Raw genomic sequence first — 14,826 nt, 5'->3', positions numbered from 1 at the left:
ATTAAAAAAAAATAACACAATGTATTGGTTAGTTTCATATTAACCTGATACAAACTAGAGTTATCAAAGAGAAGGGAGTCTCAATTGAGAAAATGCCTCCTCTAAGATCCAGCTGCAAGGCATTTTCTTAGTTATCAATGGGGAAAGGCCCAGCCCATGGTGGTGGACTCATCCCTGGGCTGGTGGTCCTGGGTTCTTATAAGAAAGCAGGCTGAGCAAGCCAGGGGGAGCAAGCCAGTAAGCAGCACCCCTCCATGGCCTCTGCATCAGCTCCTGCTTCCAGGTTCCTGGCCTGCTTGAGTTCCTGTCCTGAGTTCCTTAGGCAATGAACAGTGATACATAAGTATAAGCAGAATAAACCCCTTCCTCCCCAACTTGCCTTTTGGTCATGGTGTTTCATGACAGCAGTAAACTCTACCACACCCAACAAAGAAAGAAAAAAAGCAAAAGGAGGGCCAATGGTGCACACAGAGCAAACCAAGTGAGATACCACTTTACATCCCTCAGATGGGTTCTTTAAAGTACAACAATTAGGGCTGTGAGATGGCTCAGTCAGTAAAGTACTTGCTACACACGCATGAGGGCCTGAGTTCCGGTACTGGGAAGAGAGACTAGAAAATCTCTGGGGCTTGCCAGCCAGCCAGCCTAGCCCAAGTCTGTGGATTCCAAGCCAGCAAGAGACCCTGTTTCAAACAGTAGGATGCAGAGTACCTGACTCGTGACATCTAAGGCAAACTAACCTCTAATCTCCACTTACACATACATACACGTATAACAATGAAAGGTGTTATCAATGATGTGACAAAGACCTCTCACCCCGCAGGTTAGGCTACATTGGGGCAGACACATAAGAAAAGGAGTGATGGCTGGTAAAATCAGGACTTCCCAGCAGGATTTCCTCTTCTAGTTAACATAATGTGCAGAAACCCTCTACATGGTTTGTCTCGCCAAGGAGATATGAACATATACTGAGGACTCCAACTGGCAAAATATGTCTACAGATCCCATTATAGCATAAGGCAGACATCAGAGCATTTGTACAACAGGTAACTAACTTCAGTAATTATAAGAATACAAAACTATCAGAAACCACACCGAATGAAAAGCAACTTACACATTGTTTCATACGGTATGAAAAATACAAACACTGTATTTTGCTCTGCAAAGTAATACTACTCATATTACTATGGGCAGCCTATGGGCTCACACTTAGAAGTAACAACCATGAGTAAGAAGCAATGAATTAAAAGATGCCACGTCTTTAAAATAAATAAATAAATAAAATAAAATAGGGGGGCTGGAGAGATGGCTCAGTCGTTAAGAGCACTGACTGCTATTCCAGAGGTCCTGAGTTCAATTCCCAGCAACCACATGGTAGCTCACAACCATCTGTAATGAGATCTGGTGCCCTCTTCTGGTGTGCCTGAAGACGGCTAAATAAATCTTTAAAAAAAAAAAAAAAAAAAAGATGCCACGCTCTGGGAGGAGGCTCAGGAGGTCATGGGGCACTAACCCTATTATACTTTTCTCACAAAGGACCTGGAACAAATTACTCACTGTGAACACACATGTAGTTCATGTGCTTGTGCACATGTAGAAACCAAAGGAGAGCATCTGATGTCCTATGCTGTCACCTTCCAGCTTCTTTCCCCCAGGGCTAGGCTGATAACTGGCTAGCAAGCCCCAGAAAGCCTCCTTCCTATCAATGCCCCCGCAGCACTGCAGATAAAGCCACCTATGCAGCCACGACCAGCTCTTTCTGTTGGTTCCTAGGTCCCGACTCCTTGCTTGTATAGCAAGGGCTCTTACTCACCCAGCCACTTCTCCAGCCTGAAATGGAGTTATTTTAAAGTATAAAATTAGCTGTATGATGTCAGAACACTGCATATCCAGGTTTGTTATACTTATGATAGCATTTTTTTAATTGAAACAACATACAACTTTTAAATAACTTATTGAAAGAAGTAATTCAACGACTAGAGGTTGTCCTGGGACTGTGATATTCAGTCTGAAAGTACCACCCACAAGTCAGTTACTCCAGTGGAAGGTAACCTTTATATTTAACCAAAATGTTCACGGGACACATCGATGTGAACATCTGATGAGATACGCAAAGGGCATAATTGTCATCTGTCACGTTGATCCTGGAGGAAGATACTTAACACAAATCTAATGAAAAGGCAAGCATATAATAAAGCTCTTTCTAAACAGCTGAAACCTGTCAACTTCTCACCCTCTTAGGAAAAGGGAACACCAACGGTTGCAGATACAGATGATTAAAGAGGTAAATAAATGTGCCTCTTTTTTTTTTTTTTTTTAAAGATTTTCCTGAGACAGACAGGGTTTCCGTGTAGCACTGGCTGTCCTGGAACTTGTGCCCAGCTTCATGTGATTCTAAACTGAGTTTTAAAGGCAATGGAGGAAATCTGAATGCAAAAGAAATATTAGAAAGCGTTGAGCTTTATAGTATAATGTCTAAAACATGGAAATGATATTAGTTAATGAAAATGTGCTTAGGAATCATTTCAGCAGGCTGGAGAGGTAGCTCAGTGGTTACCCACTGCTGCACGAAGTAGCAATTCTGGTCAGTTGTGCGACTACTGCTGCATCACTCCCTCCCACACATTTTCCATGCTTGAGTTAGTTCTTTCCCTCTACTAGGCGCATTCCAAAATTCAAACTCAGGGCAGCAGACTTCGCAGCAAACACTGAGCTATCTTGCTGCCCGCCCAATGCTGTGTTCTTGGTAACAGACAATGGCTGGATGTCAGTGGCAGAGCATCTGTCTACCATGAGTGAGGCCTTAGGTTCATCCCAGGATCATAAAAGACAAGCGAGCCAGTGAAGCCACAGGCAGGAAGGTCCTTTGGATCCAGTTACAGGTCTTCCTAAGATGTGGGCCTTTTCCCTCTTTTTTGCTTTTTTTTTTTTTTTTTTTTAAGATTTTTATTTTATGTGAGTACACTTTAACAGTCTTCAGAAGAGGGCAGCAGATCCCATTACAGATGGTTGTGAGCCACCATGTGGTTGCTGGGAATTGAACTCAGGTCCTCTGGAAGAGCAGTCAGTGCTCTTAACCCCCGAACCAGTTCTCCAGCCCAGGCATGTGGTTTTTTGTTTGTTTGTTGTTGATCTTTTTTTTAATTTGTCGGGGTTTTTAATAGCAGAGATATGGTTCATTTCAGCTCCTTCACTGCCAAACCTGTGGGGCGGGGACTGCTTCTGCTTCTCTGCCTTCTCCTTGTCTGTGATAACCAGGGTGTAAAGGTACCAGCTACAGCGAACCTTGAACTTCACATTATCCTTGTTCTTCTTGATCTTGACAGACTTGGCATCCTCCTGCCAGGCTGTGAGTAGAAAATCCTTGATTTCCTCAATTTTCCGAGGCATGGCGATGGGCACTCCACTCTGGCATCAGCACCCGTGCTCCCCAAGCCCCAGACAGGTGCCTTCTAACCAGATGTTTTCTAGCTAACAGCTGTTGTTTATCTGGTGGGCAGCAAATTACTTTCAAACTGTAACAATGACCAAGTCTTTTAATGAAGATGCTTAAAAGCTATAGAAATTTTGTTTAAAGATTTAAAAACAAAAGTCATCAACCATAATGGCACGGAACTAAGACTAATGCTCTGCTTCTATGTAAACCAGGCCTCAGCCCTCTCAGCAGCCTCTTATGTATGAGGCTAAAGCTGCTGCGGGAAGGAAAAATAGCAATTATGTAATCTTTTCAGTGATTATGTAATCTTTTCATTGTGACAATCACATGAATGAGAATATAGGCAGATGAATTGTCCCAATTCTTTTCTTTTTATAGTCCAGTTGTTACCCACCCCCAACCCCCCAGCCCCCCTGTCTACCCCAGTCCAAGAGGACATTCCCACCCCAGCTCCACCCGCACCAGGCCTCCCTAACCTCTGGGGCCTCAAGTCTCTAAAGGGTTAGGTATGTCTTCTCTCACAGAGGCCAGACCAGGCAGACCTTTGTGTGTGTGTGTGTGTGTGTGTGTGTGTGTGTGTGTGTGTGTGTGTGTGTGTGTTGGGGAGGGGGTGGAGGTGGGGGGGGTGGTTACCAGCTAGTGCATGCTGCCTTGTGTGTGTGTGTGTGTGTGTGTGTGTGTGTGTGTGTGTGTGTGTGTGTGTGTCGGGGAGGGGGTGGAGGTGGGGGGGGTGGTTACCAGCTAGTGCATGCTGCCTTGTGTGTGTGTGTGTGGGGGTGGGGTGGAGGTGGGGGGGTGGTTACCAGCTAGTGCATGCTGCCTGGCTGGTGGCTTAGTATCTGAGAGATCTTGGGGGTCCAGGTTAGTTGAGACTGCTGGTCTTCCTATGGGGTTGCCCTCCTTCCTCCTCAGTTTCTTCCAGGCTTTCCCTAACTCAACCATAGGGGACCCCAAAGGTTGGGGTTAAGTATCTGCTTCTGTCTCAGTCAGCTGCTTGTTGGGCCTCTCAGAAGGCAGCCATGCCAGGCTCCTGAGATGGGTCCCAAGTTGGGCCTGTCACTGGACCTCCTTTCCCCTAGTCTCTTCTCCATTTTTGTTCCTGCAGTTCTTTCACACAGGAATAATTCTGGGTCAGAGTTTCTGACTGTGGGATGGTAACCCCATCCCTCACTTGATGCCCTGTCTTTCTATTGGAGGTGGACTCTATAGTTCCCTCTCCCTACTGTTGGGCATTTCATCCCTCCCTTTTGAGTCGTTTAAGTCTCTCACTTTCCAAGTCTGTGGTATATTCTAGAGAGCCCCCCCAACCCCCACCTCCCGAGGTTGTCTGTTTCCATCCATTCTGCTGGCTCTCATGGCTTCACTCCTGTCCCCATCCCCCTGATCATGTTCCCCTTTTCCCCTCCCTGTCTCCTCTCCTCCCCAGGTCCCTCCTTCTCTCTGTCCCCGAGATTGCTTTCTTCTCCCTCCCAAGTGGGACTGAAGCATCCTGACTTGGGCCCTTCAGCTTGTTAATCTTCTTGAGTTCCGTAGATCGTATCCTGGGTATTCTGTACATTTTGGCTAATAGCCGTTTATTAGTGAGTATATACCATCCATGTCCTTTTGGTCTGAGTCACTTCACTCAGGATATTTTCAAAGAAACAAAGACAGGTTTGAAATTCAGGAAAGGCTGAGGCTACTTCTAGGAGAGTTTGACTGTTCATGGCACAAGCGTGGCTGTAGATCATTACCCACTCTGTCAGAGGCCCTGAGCATCACAGAGGCGTGAAGTACGCACAATGTCTGAAAACAAACTGCTGCTAGAATCTCTCCCCAGGAAAACCATGGGCATCAAAACGTCTTTATGTGAAGAATATCAGTAATTTCAAAAGGCTGAACATACACTTGCTTAGTTATTTTTTAAAAAGTATTTTATTGTTCACAAGAGAGGGTGAAATGAAGCAGAGGTTTACAGAAAAGATGTCCATATATAAAGAAAGAAATAGCAAAATATCTTCTGGTCATAATTTAGAAATAAAGTCATCTATAAAAAAAGAGATGGTTTTCCTCAGTTCATCTCTTCCAATCAGAAAGCAAGCACAGTTCTCAGTTCCTTGATATCCTCAGCAGACCACGGATACGTCTGACAAGAGCCTGTATGAAGCTATAGCGGGATCGAACTTTTGAATACAACCCTTCGATGTCAAGCAGTTTCTTTTGCAGTGATTCTCCAAAAGCGTTGATGGCATCAGACTGCAGCTGGAGGCAGCAGAGATACCCCTCTGTTAGCACTGATTCCAGGCATCGCATTCTGTCTCCTGATTCACAACAGCTACACTATTCTTTTTTCTATAATCTTTTTAAAATCTATTTATTCACTTTACATCCCAATTGTCACACCCCACCTGTCCCTCCTCTCCTCCCAGTCCTCCTTTTATAAACTCCTCCCCTACCACCCCCCTCCCCTTCTCCTCAGAGAAGGGGAAAGACCCTCTTGGGTACCGCCCACCCTGGGACACCCAGTAATGCAGCCTCTCTCACACACAGTAAGCTGAGTTCAGAGGCAGAGTATCTATCTGCCTAGCATGTGCAAGGCCTTGGGTTTCACTAAAACCCAGCACCACCGCTGCCCCCACTCACCTTACCCACACTTACACCTACAAAAGGCACTTTCTAATGTAAATACTATCAGGTTTTTGTAATGTGTACCAAATTCATTAAAATTTATATTTCTACATCAGAATGTTTTCTTGTCATTTTAATTCCTGTACAAATGTATATAAATTAAAGATATTTCTTAAATAGCAACAACTGTTGATGCTGAGATAATGACATACATATAAAAAAATAGCTTCTGGGGTTGGGGATTTAGCTCAGTGGTAGAGCACTTGCCTAGGAAGCGCAAGGCCCTGGGTTCGGTCCCCAGCTCCGAAAAAAAAAAAAAAAAAAGCTTCTAAAGGTCATACCAAAAGTTGTTAAGGGGCTTGAAAGATGGCTCAGTGGTTGAGAGGATCTCTTCCAGAAGACCTGGGCTCATTTCCCAGCACCCACATGGCAGCTCACAACCACCTGTAAAACTTCAGTCCCAGGGGTCCTCATGCACTTTCCTGACTTCTGTGGGCAGCAGGCACACACGTGTGCACAGACATACGTGCAAGCAAAACGCATACATAAAATAAATCTTTATTTTATTTGGTTAAGAGTGAGTGCCAGGGGGTTGGGGATTTAGCTCAGTGGTAAAGCGCTTGCCTAGCAAGTGCAAGGCCCTGGGTTCGGTCCCCAGCTCCGGGAAAAAAAAAAAAAGAGTGAGTGCCAGGCTAGAGACACTATGCTAGGGACACTTGCTCCCCTTACAGAGAAGCAGGATTCCGTTTCTAATACCCGTGTCAGGCAGCTCACAGCTACCTCTAACTCCAGCTCCAGGGGATCTGACACCCACCTGTGGCCTACCAAGGTGTCAGGCACACACATGGCACACATACATATACAAAGACACTTTCTCATATATATGTGTGTGTGTGTGTGTGTGTGTGTGTGTGTGTGTGTGTGTGTGTGTGTGTGTTCTTTTTTTAAAAAGTGTCTTTAGGGAATGAAGGGAATGGTTACTTTCCGTTTTAACAACTTTCCTCTTCTAGAGAAAACAATGTATGGTGACAGAGCCTTACCTGGTCTATATCGTGCTGGTTCACTTGAGCCAGTCCACTTCTGCTGAAGTCCAGATTGGGCTCTGAGGAAAAGGAATTGGAGATAAGAGAGCGGGAAGCAGCTCTGCAGGTGCGTCTCCTGCACAACAGAGGCACTGCCCATGACGGGGTGATGGGGGTCTGAGGCTGAGCCGAGCACAGGAAGGAAACCTGAGGAGGACATTCCAGTGCAGGACGGGTCCCACCCTTCCCTAGGAGTCTAACGCATGTGCATCGGCTCAGAGCCCACCCAGCACAGGAACAATGGCCTGTGTCTGTCCTTCTGGTGTCTCTACAGCTAAGGCAAACCTACTAAAGGAAAATGAAGGACAACCCATGAACAGGCTCCAGAATATTTCCCATAGGCAGAAAATAAGACACAAAAGCAGTTGTGTTTACTATTTAGCTCTCCAGCACTCAGTTCACCAAGTTATCTGAGACACAACATTAAGGTCACTCGGAGTGATTAGTGCTGTACATCCATGGTCCAGCTACTCAGAAGACTGGATCAATTAAGTCCAGGATTTTAGGACCCATGTGGACAATAAAACAAGACCTTCCTTGCGGGAAGGGAAAAGGGAAGGGAAGGGAAGGGAAGGGAAGGGAAGGGAAGGGAAGAGGGAAGGGAAGAGGGAAGGGAAGAGGGAAGGGAAGAGGGAAGGGAAGGGAAGGGAAGGGAAGGGAAGGGAAGGGAAGGGAAGGGAAGGGAAGGGAAGGGAAGGGAAGGGAAGGGAAGGGAAGGGAAGGGAAGGGACGGGACGGGACGGGACGGGACGGGACGGGACGGGACGGGACGGGACGGGACGGGACGGGACAAGAGAAAGGAGTATCTGGCTTTTCAGGGCCCTAAAATGTATACACGTCTGGCTCATTTGTTTTGAGAACAGCTCACCCTGTAGTCTTCTGCTTTTAAGTAAAGTCCTAGAGGCAAACAGTGAATCTTGGGAATCCATTGGAGTGCAATGTAACAAGTAATACTCCAGATGGCGCCAAAGAATAAACAGGCAGGTCTCGATGATATCTGGGAGTTCAGATTAAAGAAGAATGTAACCAAGCTTTTTGGCTTTTTTTTTTTTTTAACAAACTGGATTCTGGGAAGGAGAAAAGGAAGAGGCTGTGCTTAATTATCCACCATGAAGTTGGTCTAAGAGACAAGGATGGAGTTCTACTGAACATGCGTCACAAACGGAGTGAGCTATGGGAGTGGGGCCCACAGGGTGTTGTGCACTGGCCGCTTGCCCATGCAGAAAGCGTCTGGGTATTTTATAGTGCTCCTTGCTACTCTACAAGGTGAGAATAAAAACAGCATATGGAAACACACCAAAAAAGACAGCCCACAGAATAATACTTAAGTCCCTTCCCATGTGATTCCAGCTGCGTAATGTTAAGTGCAGCACATTTTAGGGTCTGCACGCAGGCTGTGCCGCAGAAGGATACAAGAGCAGAGGGACAGCAGTTTGGCTCGGTTGTTGATCAGCTTCACCAGACGCCGTCTTGCTAAGACACACTTCTGCGCCGTAGAGATTTTATCAATGCCAGCAGGCATCACAGACTGGCATAACTAAGGAGAAGAAAGAAGTATACATTATAACAACTTAAAATGATCTACTATGAGCAGGTCAGTATAGTAAAAACTGTGAAAACACTTAAATGTATTCACACTACCTTGTGGACAAAAGTTTTAGTCACAAACATGAGAGTTAAAAAAGCAGTCAATTTCCACATGAATGTTTACCTGCTGCCTTTGCAAGTCTGTTCAACAGACACTTACAACCTCCTAGGTCTAGCAGCCCTCAGGGTCCCACTAGATGAAAACAAAAGCCCTTTCCAGTGGTAGGTGGGGAGCTGGCATGCATTTATCAGTATCTTCTGGAGGAGGTGGAATGGCGGACATGTGCCAGACTTACGTGGTCAGAACTGGCACGCATCACACCTGTTTGGAAACCTCACTAAAACATGAAGATGCTGAAGACTCAAAGACAACTTCCCAGGTCCTACTGCAAAAGCATCTGTAACAGCAAGCCCCACTTCTCTGCAGCTTCGGACAACTTCCTGGGAGCTCCTTATCAGGTGGGGCGGCCACTCCTGTTTTCTTGAAAAGAGCCATGGGCTGTTTCTGAGCTAAGATTTCTGTGCGCACAGGGCACATGGCACAGAAAAACCACTGCAGATCCCTTAGAAGCATGGAGTATATCACTGTTGCTCCTGAGCCCAAGCCAGTACCTGGGCCCCTGAGGTAGAGCAGTGACTTTTCAAGCCTCACGGTTCATTAAAGATTCATACCTCTTTTATCTCATCTGGAGGAAGTTGTTCTACATTCTGCAGCTTGTTGACACTGCGACGGTGACTGTCATAATAGCTAAAGAAATCGCTGGCACTCTGTTTCAGCAGGTAGATAATAATGCCCAAGCCAGGCAGGCGCCAGTATGGAACGACTGGAACCTGGGTATCTAATAGGTAAAAGAAAACAGTGTTGTGTTCAAACATGTTTTCTATGGATTTCATTGGTTTTTAAAAGGGGAGAGAACATGAATGAAGTCTTCTACTACCACAAATTACACAGGTAATTCCTACATCTGGGAAATCACAGGGGTCAACACACACAGAATGCAGTTCCCTCTTACCCTGCCAGCTATAAAAATTAAAGATGCTCTGCAATTTAGGTCATGTAGGCTATGATTAATAACAACTCAAAATTACATTTAGGGGCTGGAGAGAAGGCTTAGTGGCTAAAAGCACTGACTACTTTTCCAGAAGAAGCCAGTTTGATTCCTAGCACCCACATGGTAGCTAACAAGTGCCTTCTGTAACTCCAGTTCCAGAAGATCTGATGCCCTCTCCTGGCCTCCAAAGGCAGTACACACAAAAGGGACAGACAAGCAGGCAGGCAAAACATCCTTGCATGAGATAAAAACCAATCTCAAGCCCATGGAGGTTCACAGAGACTGAACCACCAGCATACATGGGTGGGATCTAGGCCACTTACACAGCTGTAGCAGATACGCAGCTTTGTCTTCCCGGGGGTCCCCTAACGACTGGAGCAAGGGCTGTCTCTGGCTCTGTTGCCTGCCTTTGGGTCCCTTTGCCCTAGCTGGGCTGTTTTGTCTGGCCTCAGTGGGAGAGGATGCTTAGTCCTGTTGTGGTTTGAGATGCCAGGGTGGGTTGGCACCCATGGGAAGTGGAGGGGAATGAGGGTAAGACTGGGAGGAGAGGTGGGAGGGGGTTGTGATCAGGATGTAAAGTGAATAAGTAATTTAAGGAAGAAAAAAAAAAATCAACCTTGAAGAAGAGTGAAGCCCTCATTAGTTCAGAGATGAAGAGGCTAAGAGCTGCTGCAGTCTATGTGCACACAGCTGGGGTCTGTGAGAGTCATGAAACGCCGCTCATGAGCACCCTTTTTTTAATTAAAACCAAGTGTTTATTCATTTACATTTACTTAAGAAATACAAAGGTAGACTATAAATCTTTATTTATATTTACTAAATCATAGTAATGTGAAAGTTCAGGCATCGGTATCCTGGCCAAAGATAGAAATCTATTTCTTTAGCATCACAGCATACAAACTCTGAGTGGTTATAAAAACTAGCATTCTTAACATAATACCATATATTCTAGTTATTAAGCCCTAATTATAGCTTTTATCTAAAATAATTTAATAGTAATAGAACATTAATTCCAAGGAAGAAGGAATACAGTAAGTTCTCAATGCCAATGAGGAGAGTGCAGTGGCTGCCACTTGACTTTGGGACATTCTGGAGTTTAAAACTGGAAGGCTGTGTGCTAGTCTGGTTCAATTCCATTATTGTTCACATAATGAACAGGCATACACAGAGCAAGTTACTCATGTAAGGCCTTGGATTCACACAGGAGGGAAGATGCCTAGTTAGTAAGTTATATTATGACAAGTTATAATATATAATTACATTTGTTTGGAAGATCAAATCCAGGGCAGGAGATGAAGCTAAGTGGCCCAGGGTGCTTGCTGGTATGCATGAAGTCCTGGGTTTGACCCCTAGCACTGCATAAACTCGTACCCTTTCTTTATTAGATCTAAAGATCTAAGCTTTATGAAAACTACACGCCCACCCATATCAACCTTTTAAAGATTTATTTTATATGTATGAGTGTTTTGCCTACATGTCTGTATTTGCACATGTTGCATGTGCATGTTGTATGAGTCACCACGGTGGTGCCATGAACTGAAGCTGGATCCTCTTAAGAACAGTGCGTGTTCATATCTGCTGAGCCTCCTCTCCAGCCCCACAAACCATATCACTGTTAGGAGTTCTTCCTCCAAAGTGAAACAATTCTCATTTCACCCACTGGTTCCGTTACATGTATTTACTTCTAATCTGTACTGTTCTGGCTACTGAACTGACAACTGAAAGTCATTCTCCTAACTCGAAAACTTAACTGGATTTAATTTTACCTTGTCTCACTACAATTCCTTTGGGAGCAAAACAAAGCAACTTGCCTTTTACTTGGCTACCTTCCAGTGAGGGTGCAAAGGAACAGTGAGTTTAGGAATATCCTGGGCTACAAATTTAGTTTAAGAATAGCCTGGGGTACATAGGGAAACACTGCCAAAAAGAACAGAAACAAGAAAGTCACTGGTAGGTGACTTTCAATCAAAAGGGGTCTCTGGACAGGCTTCTTAATCATTCTATACCCAAACTAATTAAGCTACCTGGGCCAGCAAGAGAATTTTCCCTTCATGCTGGTAAGGGCACACAAAGATTAGAGATTCTCCCATGGATTCTCCTTCCACGCAGCAAACTGGTATGCTTCCTTGGAAATAATCATCCTATTTCATTACGACTAAACCAGTATCCAACAGTTTTGTCTTTTGTGTTTCCAGGATGACAACCAACCCACAATCTTGACCTTCCATACTGTCTTTTGAAGATACCAGAGGTTAAGTCAGTCTACCTAGCACCTAAAAGTTTACTGTCATGTGACAGAAAATCAGAGCTGTGATACATAACCCACTTTGGACACAGCATGAACGGATTCAGCATACAAAGTTAACTTACTGTGTATTCACTTTACACCCAGCCAGCTTCCTCTCCAATCTTAGGTACCTTCTTTGGGGTCTCTGGTATTATGTAAAACTATGCTTGCTCCACAGGAAGCCTCAAAACTCCTAAGACTTTCCTTACCTCTATGCTCCCCTCACACACAGATCTGACAACCCTACCCCCCACACTAGCTTTAAAGTCATTTTAAAATTTCCACATTAGTAACTCTACAAGAACAAACTGCATCTCCCTAGAGCCAAGGTGCAGAGCTGCACCTCAGCCTAACCATGCTGGGCCTCAGATACAGGAAACAAACCCAGCCCAGGCTCACCTTGCCGTGCTCCATCTCTGTTAACCGTCTCGGAAAGGCTAGGGGTGAAGAGACACACAGCATTCTGGAGGTTAGGGGAGTTCTGCTGCATGAACGAATGGCAATATTCCATTACATTGGCACAAATCTACGATGGAAGAAAAGGAGCAACTAAAACGTTAGGCTAAAAACTCCCCGAAGTCACAGAAATCTAGACCGCAGGAAAACAAAGTCAATTTGTGAAATTACACACAACTGCTATTTTTGTCAAACTTTCCAAAACCATAAAAACTTCAGGTACACAATTTTTACCCCTTCTTACCTGCTGCATGGCCAGCTCAATTTCATCTTTCTTGCTCAACCTGTCTCCCTCCACATTATCTTCTTGGAGTTTAAACTGCCGCAGTCTGTCAGAGCCACCGAAGCGACTCAGTAGGCCTAGGCACTGGCGCTAAAGAGAACAGACATGTCGCTCATTTCAGGGTGAAGTGCTCAGCACTAGTGACCTCCTTTCTCTTGAGGGAGAGAGGAGGAGGAAATTCAGTAGGTGGTGGAATTATTCTTGAAAGCACCCAATATCTTACTTCCTACTGAGACCAGTAAGGTAAGCTTGCTAAGATTCATCTTTGTGCAAAGGGAAATACTAAACTTTTTCCACAAAGAATTCTCAATAAAATCTAGATGCTTGTGAAGAAAATTTATGTTGTATATAAAAATATTGAATAATTCTTTATCAAAGTTACAAAGCAAAATACAAGTTAATAAATAAATGAAACGTTTACTAAGAAGGCAACTATAAGATACTCAGTAACAAATCCTGCTCTGCCTCCCAGGACTCAAACTTAAAAGGCTCTAACTCCTGTCTCCTGACTCCCTGAAAGGGCTGGGAATTTACAGGCAGCCTTGGCAGATGACATGCAGATGTGAGGCCAGTGGGCAAGCCCCTCAGCAGGTCACGGCCAAGCCTGATGATATGGATTTGACCCCAGGGGCTTGTATATAGGAGAACAGACTCCCTTAAGTTAGTCTCTGACCTCTAAGTATACACAGTACAACATGTGTGCACATACACACACAATAAGTAAAGTATTAATTTTAAAGTAACTAATAGGAATATTGCTAGCTTGAAATCTAAGTACTTTTCACAAGGTTTACTGCTTTCACAGATAAGATAGGTTCCACTATTCCCAGAAGGCACCTCAAAGGTCTTTTTCTCCCTTTTGATGAAGAAAGAACACAAGAGGAAACTTTTGGTAGGTTTTGGTAGTGAATTTAAGTCCTTTGGGATAGTTATTTAATAATATAATGTCAAAACTTACCATGTGCATGCACTGGAACCTAACTAAACCAGATACATGAGTCAACACTCTTCATCGTCTATGCAGGACGAGAATTTCAAACCCAGTGCCTTGCACTCCTCTACTTAGCCCTGGCATTTTTTGAAAACTTGGAAAAATAGTTTATAAAAAAGTAACAGGTTAAGAAAATTATTGTATTAAAAGGACAGAATGTAAATTCTTATAATTATTTAAAACTAGTAAGATGGACAATGTTTAGGTCAAAGAAGGCCAGTAGGCTCATCAGAAGCCTTTGGTAAATACATAATTGATAAATTTATATGTTTAAATATACTAAAAGAAGATTATACATATGAAAAATTTAAGGATAAATTAACAATCTAAAAACCAATTTTAGAAAAGGGAAAGCACTTAGCATGCAAAGACAGGAAGTCAAGAGTTCAAGGCCAGACTGGCTACGTGAGACCCTGCCTCAAAAACCCAAGAGACAGCAAGGGGTGAAGGGTCTGAGTAGTGACAACTGTCCTTGTAAGAACAACAAACGCCAGACTGGAGAGATGGCTTAGTGGTTAGGAGCACTGACTACTCTTCCAGAGGTCCTGAGTTCAATTCCCAGCAACCACATGGTGGCCCACAACCATCTATAATGGGATCTGATGCCCTCTTCTGGTGTGTCTGAAGACAGCTACAGTGTTCTCATCTATAATAAATAAATCTTAAAAAAAAAAAAAAAAGAAAAAGAAAAAGAAAAAGAAAAAAAAAAAAAACAGACAACAAATGCTGTGTAAAGTGCAAACAGCAGCAGGCTGGGGCATGCCTATAATTCCAGCACACTGGAAGCAGAGGAATGAAGACTGCTGCAAGTTCAAGGCCAACTTGGTCTAAACAAGAGTTTCAGGTTCACAAGAGGGGCATAAAAATACTGTTCTCAAAAAACAAACAAAGAAAAAACAAAAGTAAAACGAACAATTGTTTATGGCTTACTCATTAATAACATTTACATAGAATATGTGTGATTCTGGGGAAAATCAAGTAGTCATGGCAACGCAGGTTATTGAGTCATTAGAGAGACCAGGGGTTACTCTGGTCCAGGCACAGC

The 14,826-nt window shown here is 44.1% G+C and overlaps 1 protein-coding gene and 1 pseudogene across 3 annotated transcripts in view; both read right to left on the bottom strand.

The window, feature by feature from the left end:
• Window positions 1–3,176: 3,176 nt before the first annotated feature.
• Window positions 3,177–3,475, bottom strand: LOC134486752 (large ribosomal subunit protein eL38-like; annotated as a pseudogene).
• A 1,856-nt stretch (window positions 3,476–5,331) lies between these two features.
• Nup205 (nucleoporin 205) overlaps window positions 5,332–14,826 on the bottom strand; it is a 65,959-nt gene continuing 56,464 nt past the window's right edge. For 2 of the 3 annotated variants that reach the window (XM_087658016.1, XM_087658018.1), the window contains exons 37-43: window positions 12,752–12,880; window positions 12,451–12,577; window positions 9,385–9,551; window positions 8,539–8,662; window positions 7,994–8,122; window positions 7,084–7,145; window positions 5,332–5,677 (exon numbers count right to left, since the gene is read on the bottom strand). In XM_087658016.1, the coding sequence (XP_087514142.1) occupies window positions 5,525–5,677; window positions 7,084–7,145; window positions 7,994–8,122; window positions 8,539–8,662; window positions 9,385–9,551; window positions 12,451–12,577; window positions 12,752–12,880 (891 nt within the window). In that variant the 3' untranslated portion in view covers window positions 5,332–5,524. The remainder of the gene's footprint in view (window positions 5,678–7,083; window positions 7,146–7,993; window positions 8,123–8,538; window positions 8,663–9,384; window positions 9,552–12,450; window positions 12,578–12,751; window positions 12,881–14,826) is intronic. The other variant, NM_001108620.1, reaches the window with a different exon arrangement.

The sequence above is a fragment of the Rattus norvegicus genome, chromosome 4, assembly GCF_021556685.1.
Source record: "Rattus norvegicus strain SHRSP/BbbUtx chromosome 4, alternate assembly SHRSP_T2T, whole genome shotgun sequence".
In the NCBI taxonomy this organism is placed as follows: Eukaryota; Metazoa; Chordata; class Mammalia; order Rodentia; family Muridae; genus Rattus; species Rattus norvegicus.
This window is presented reverse-complemented; position numbering and strand designations above follow the sequence as displayed.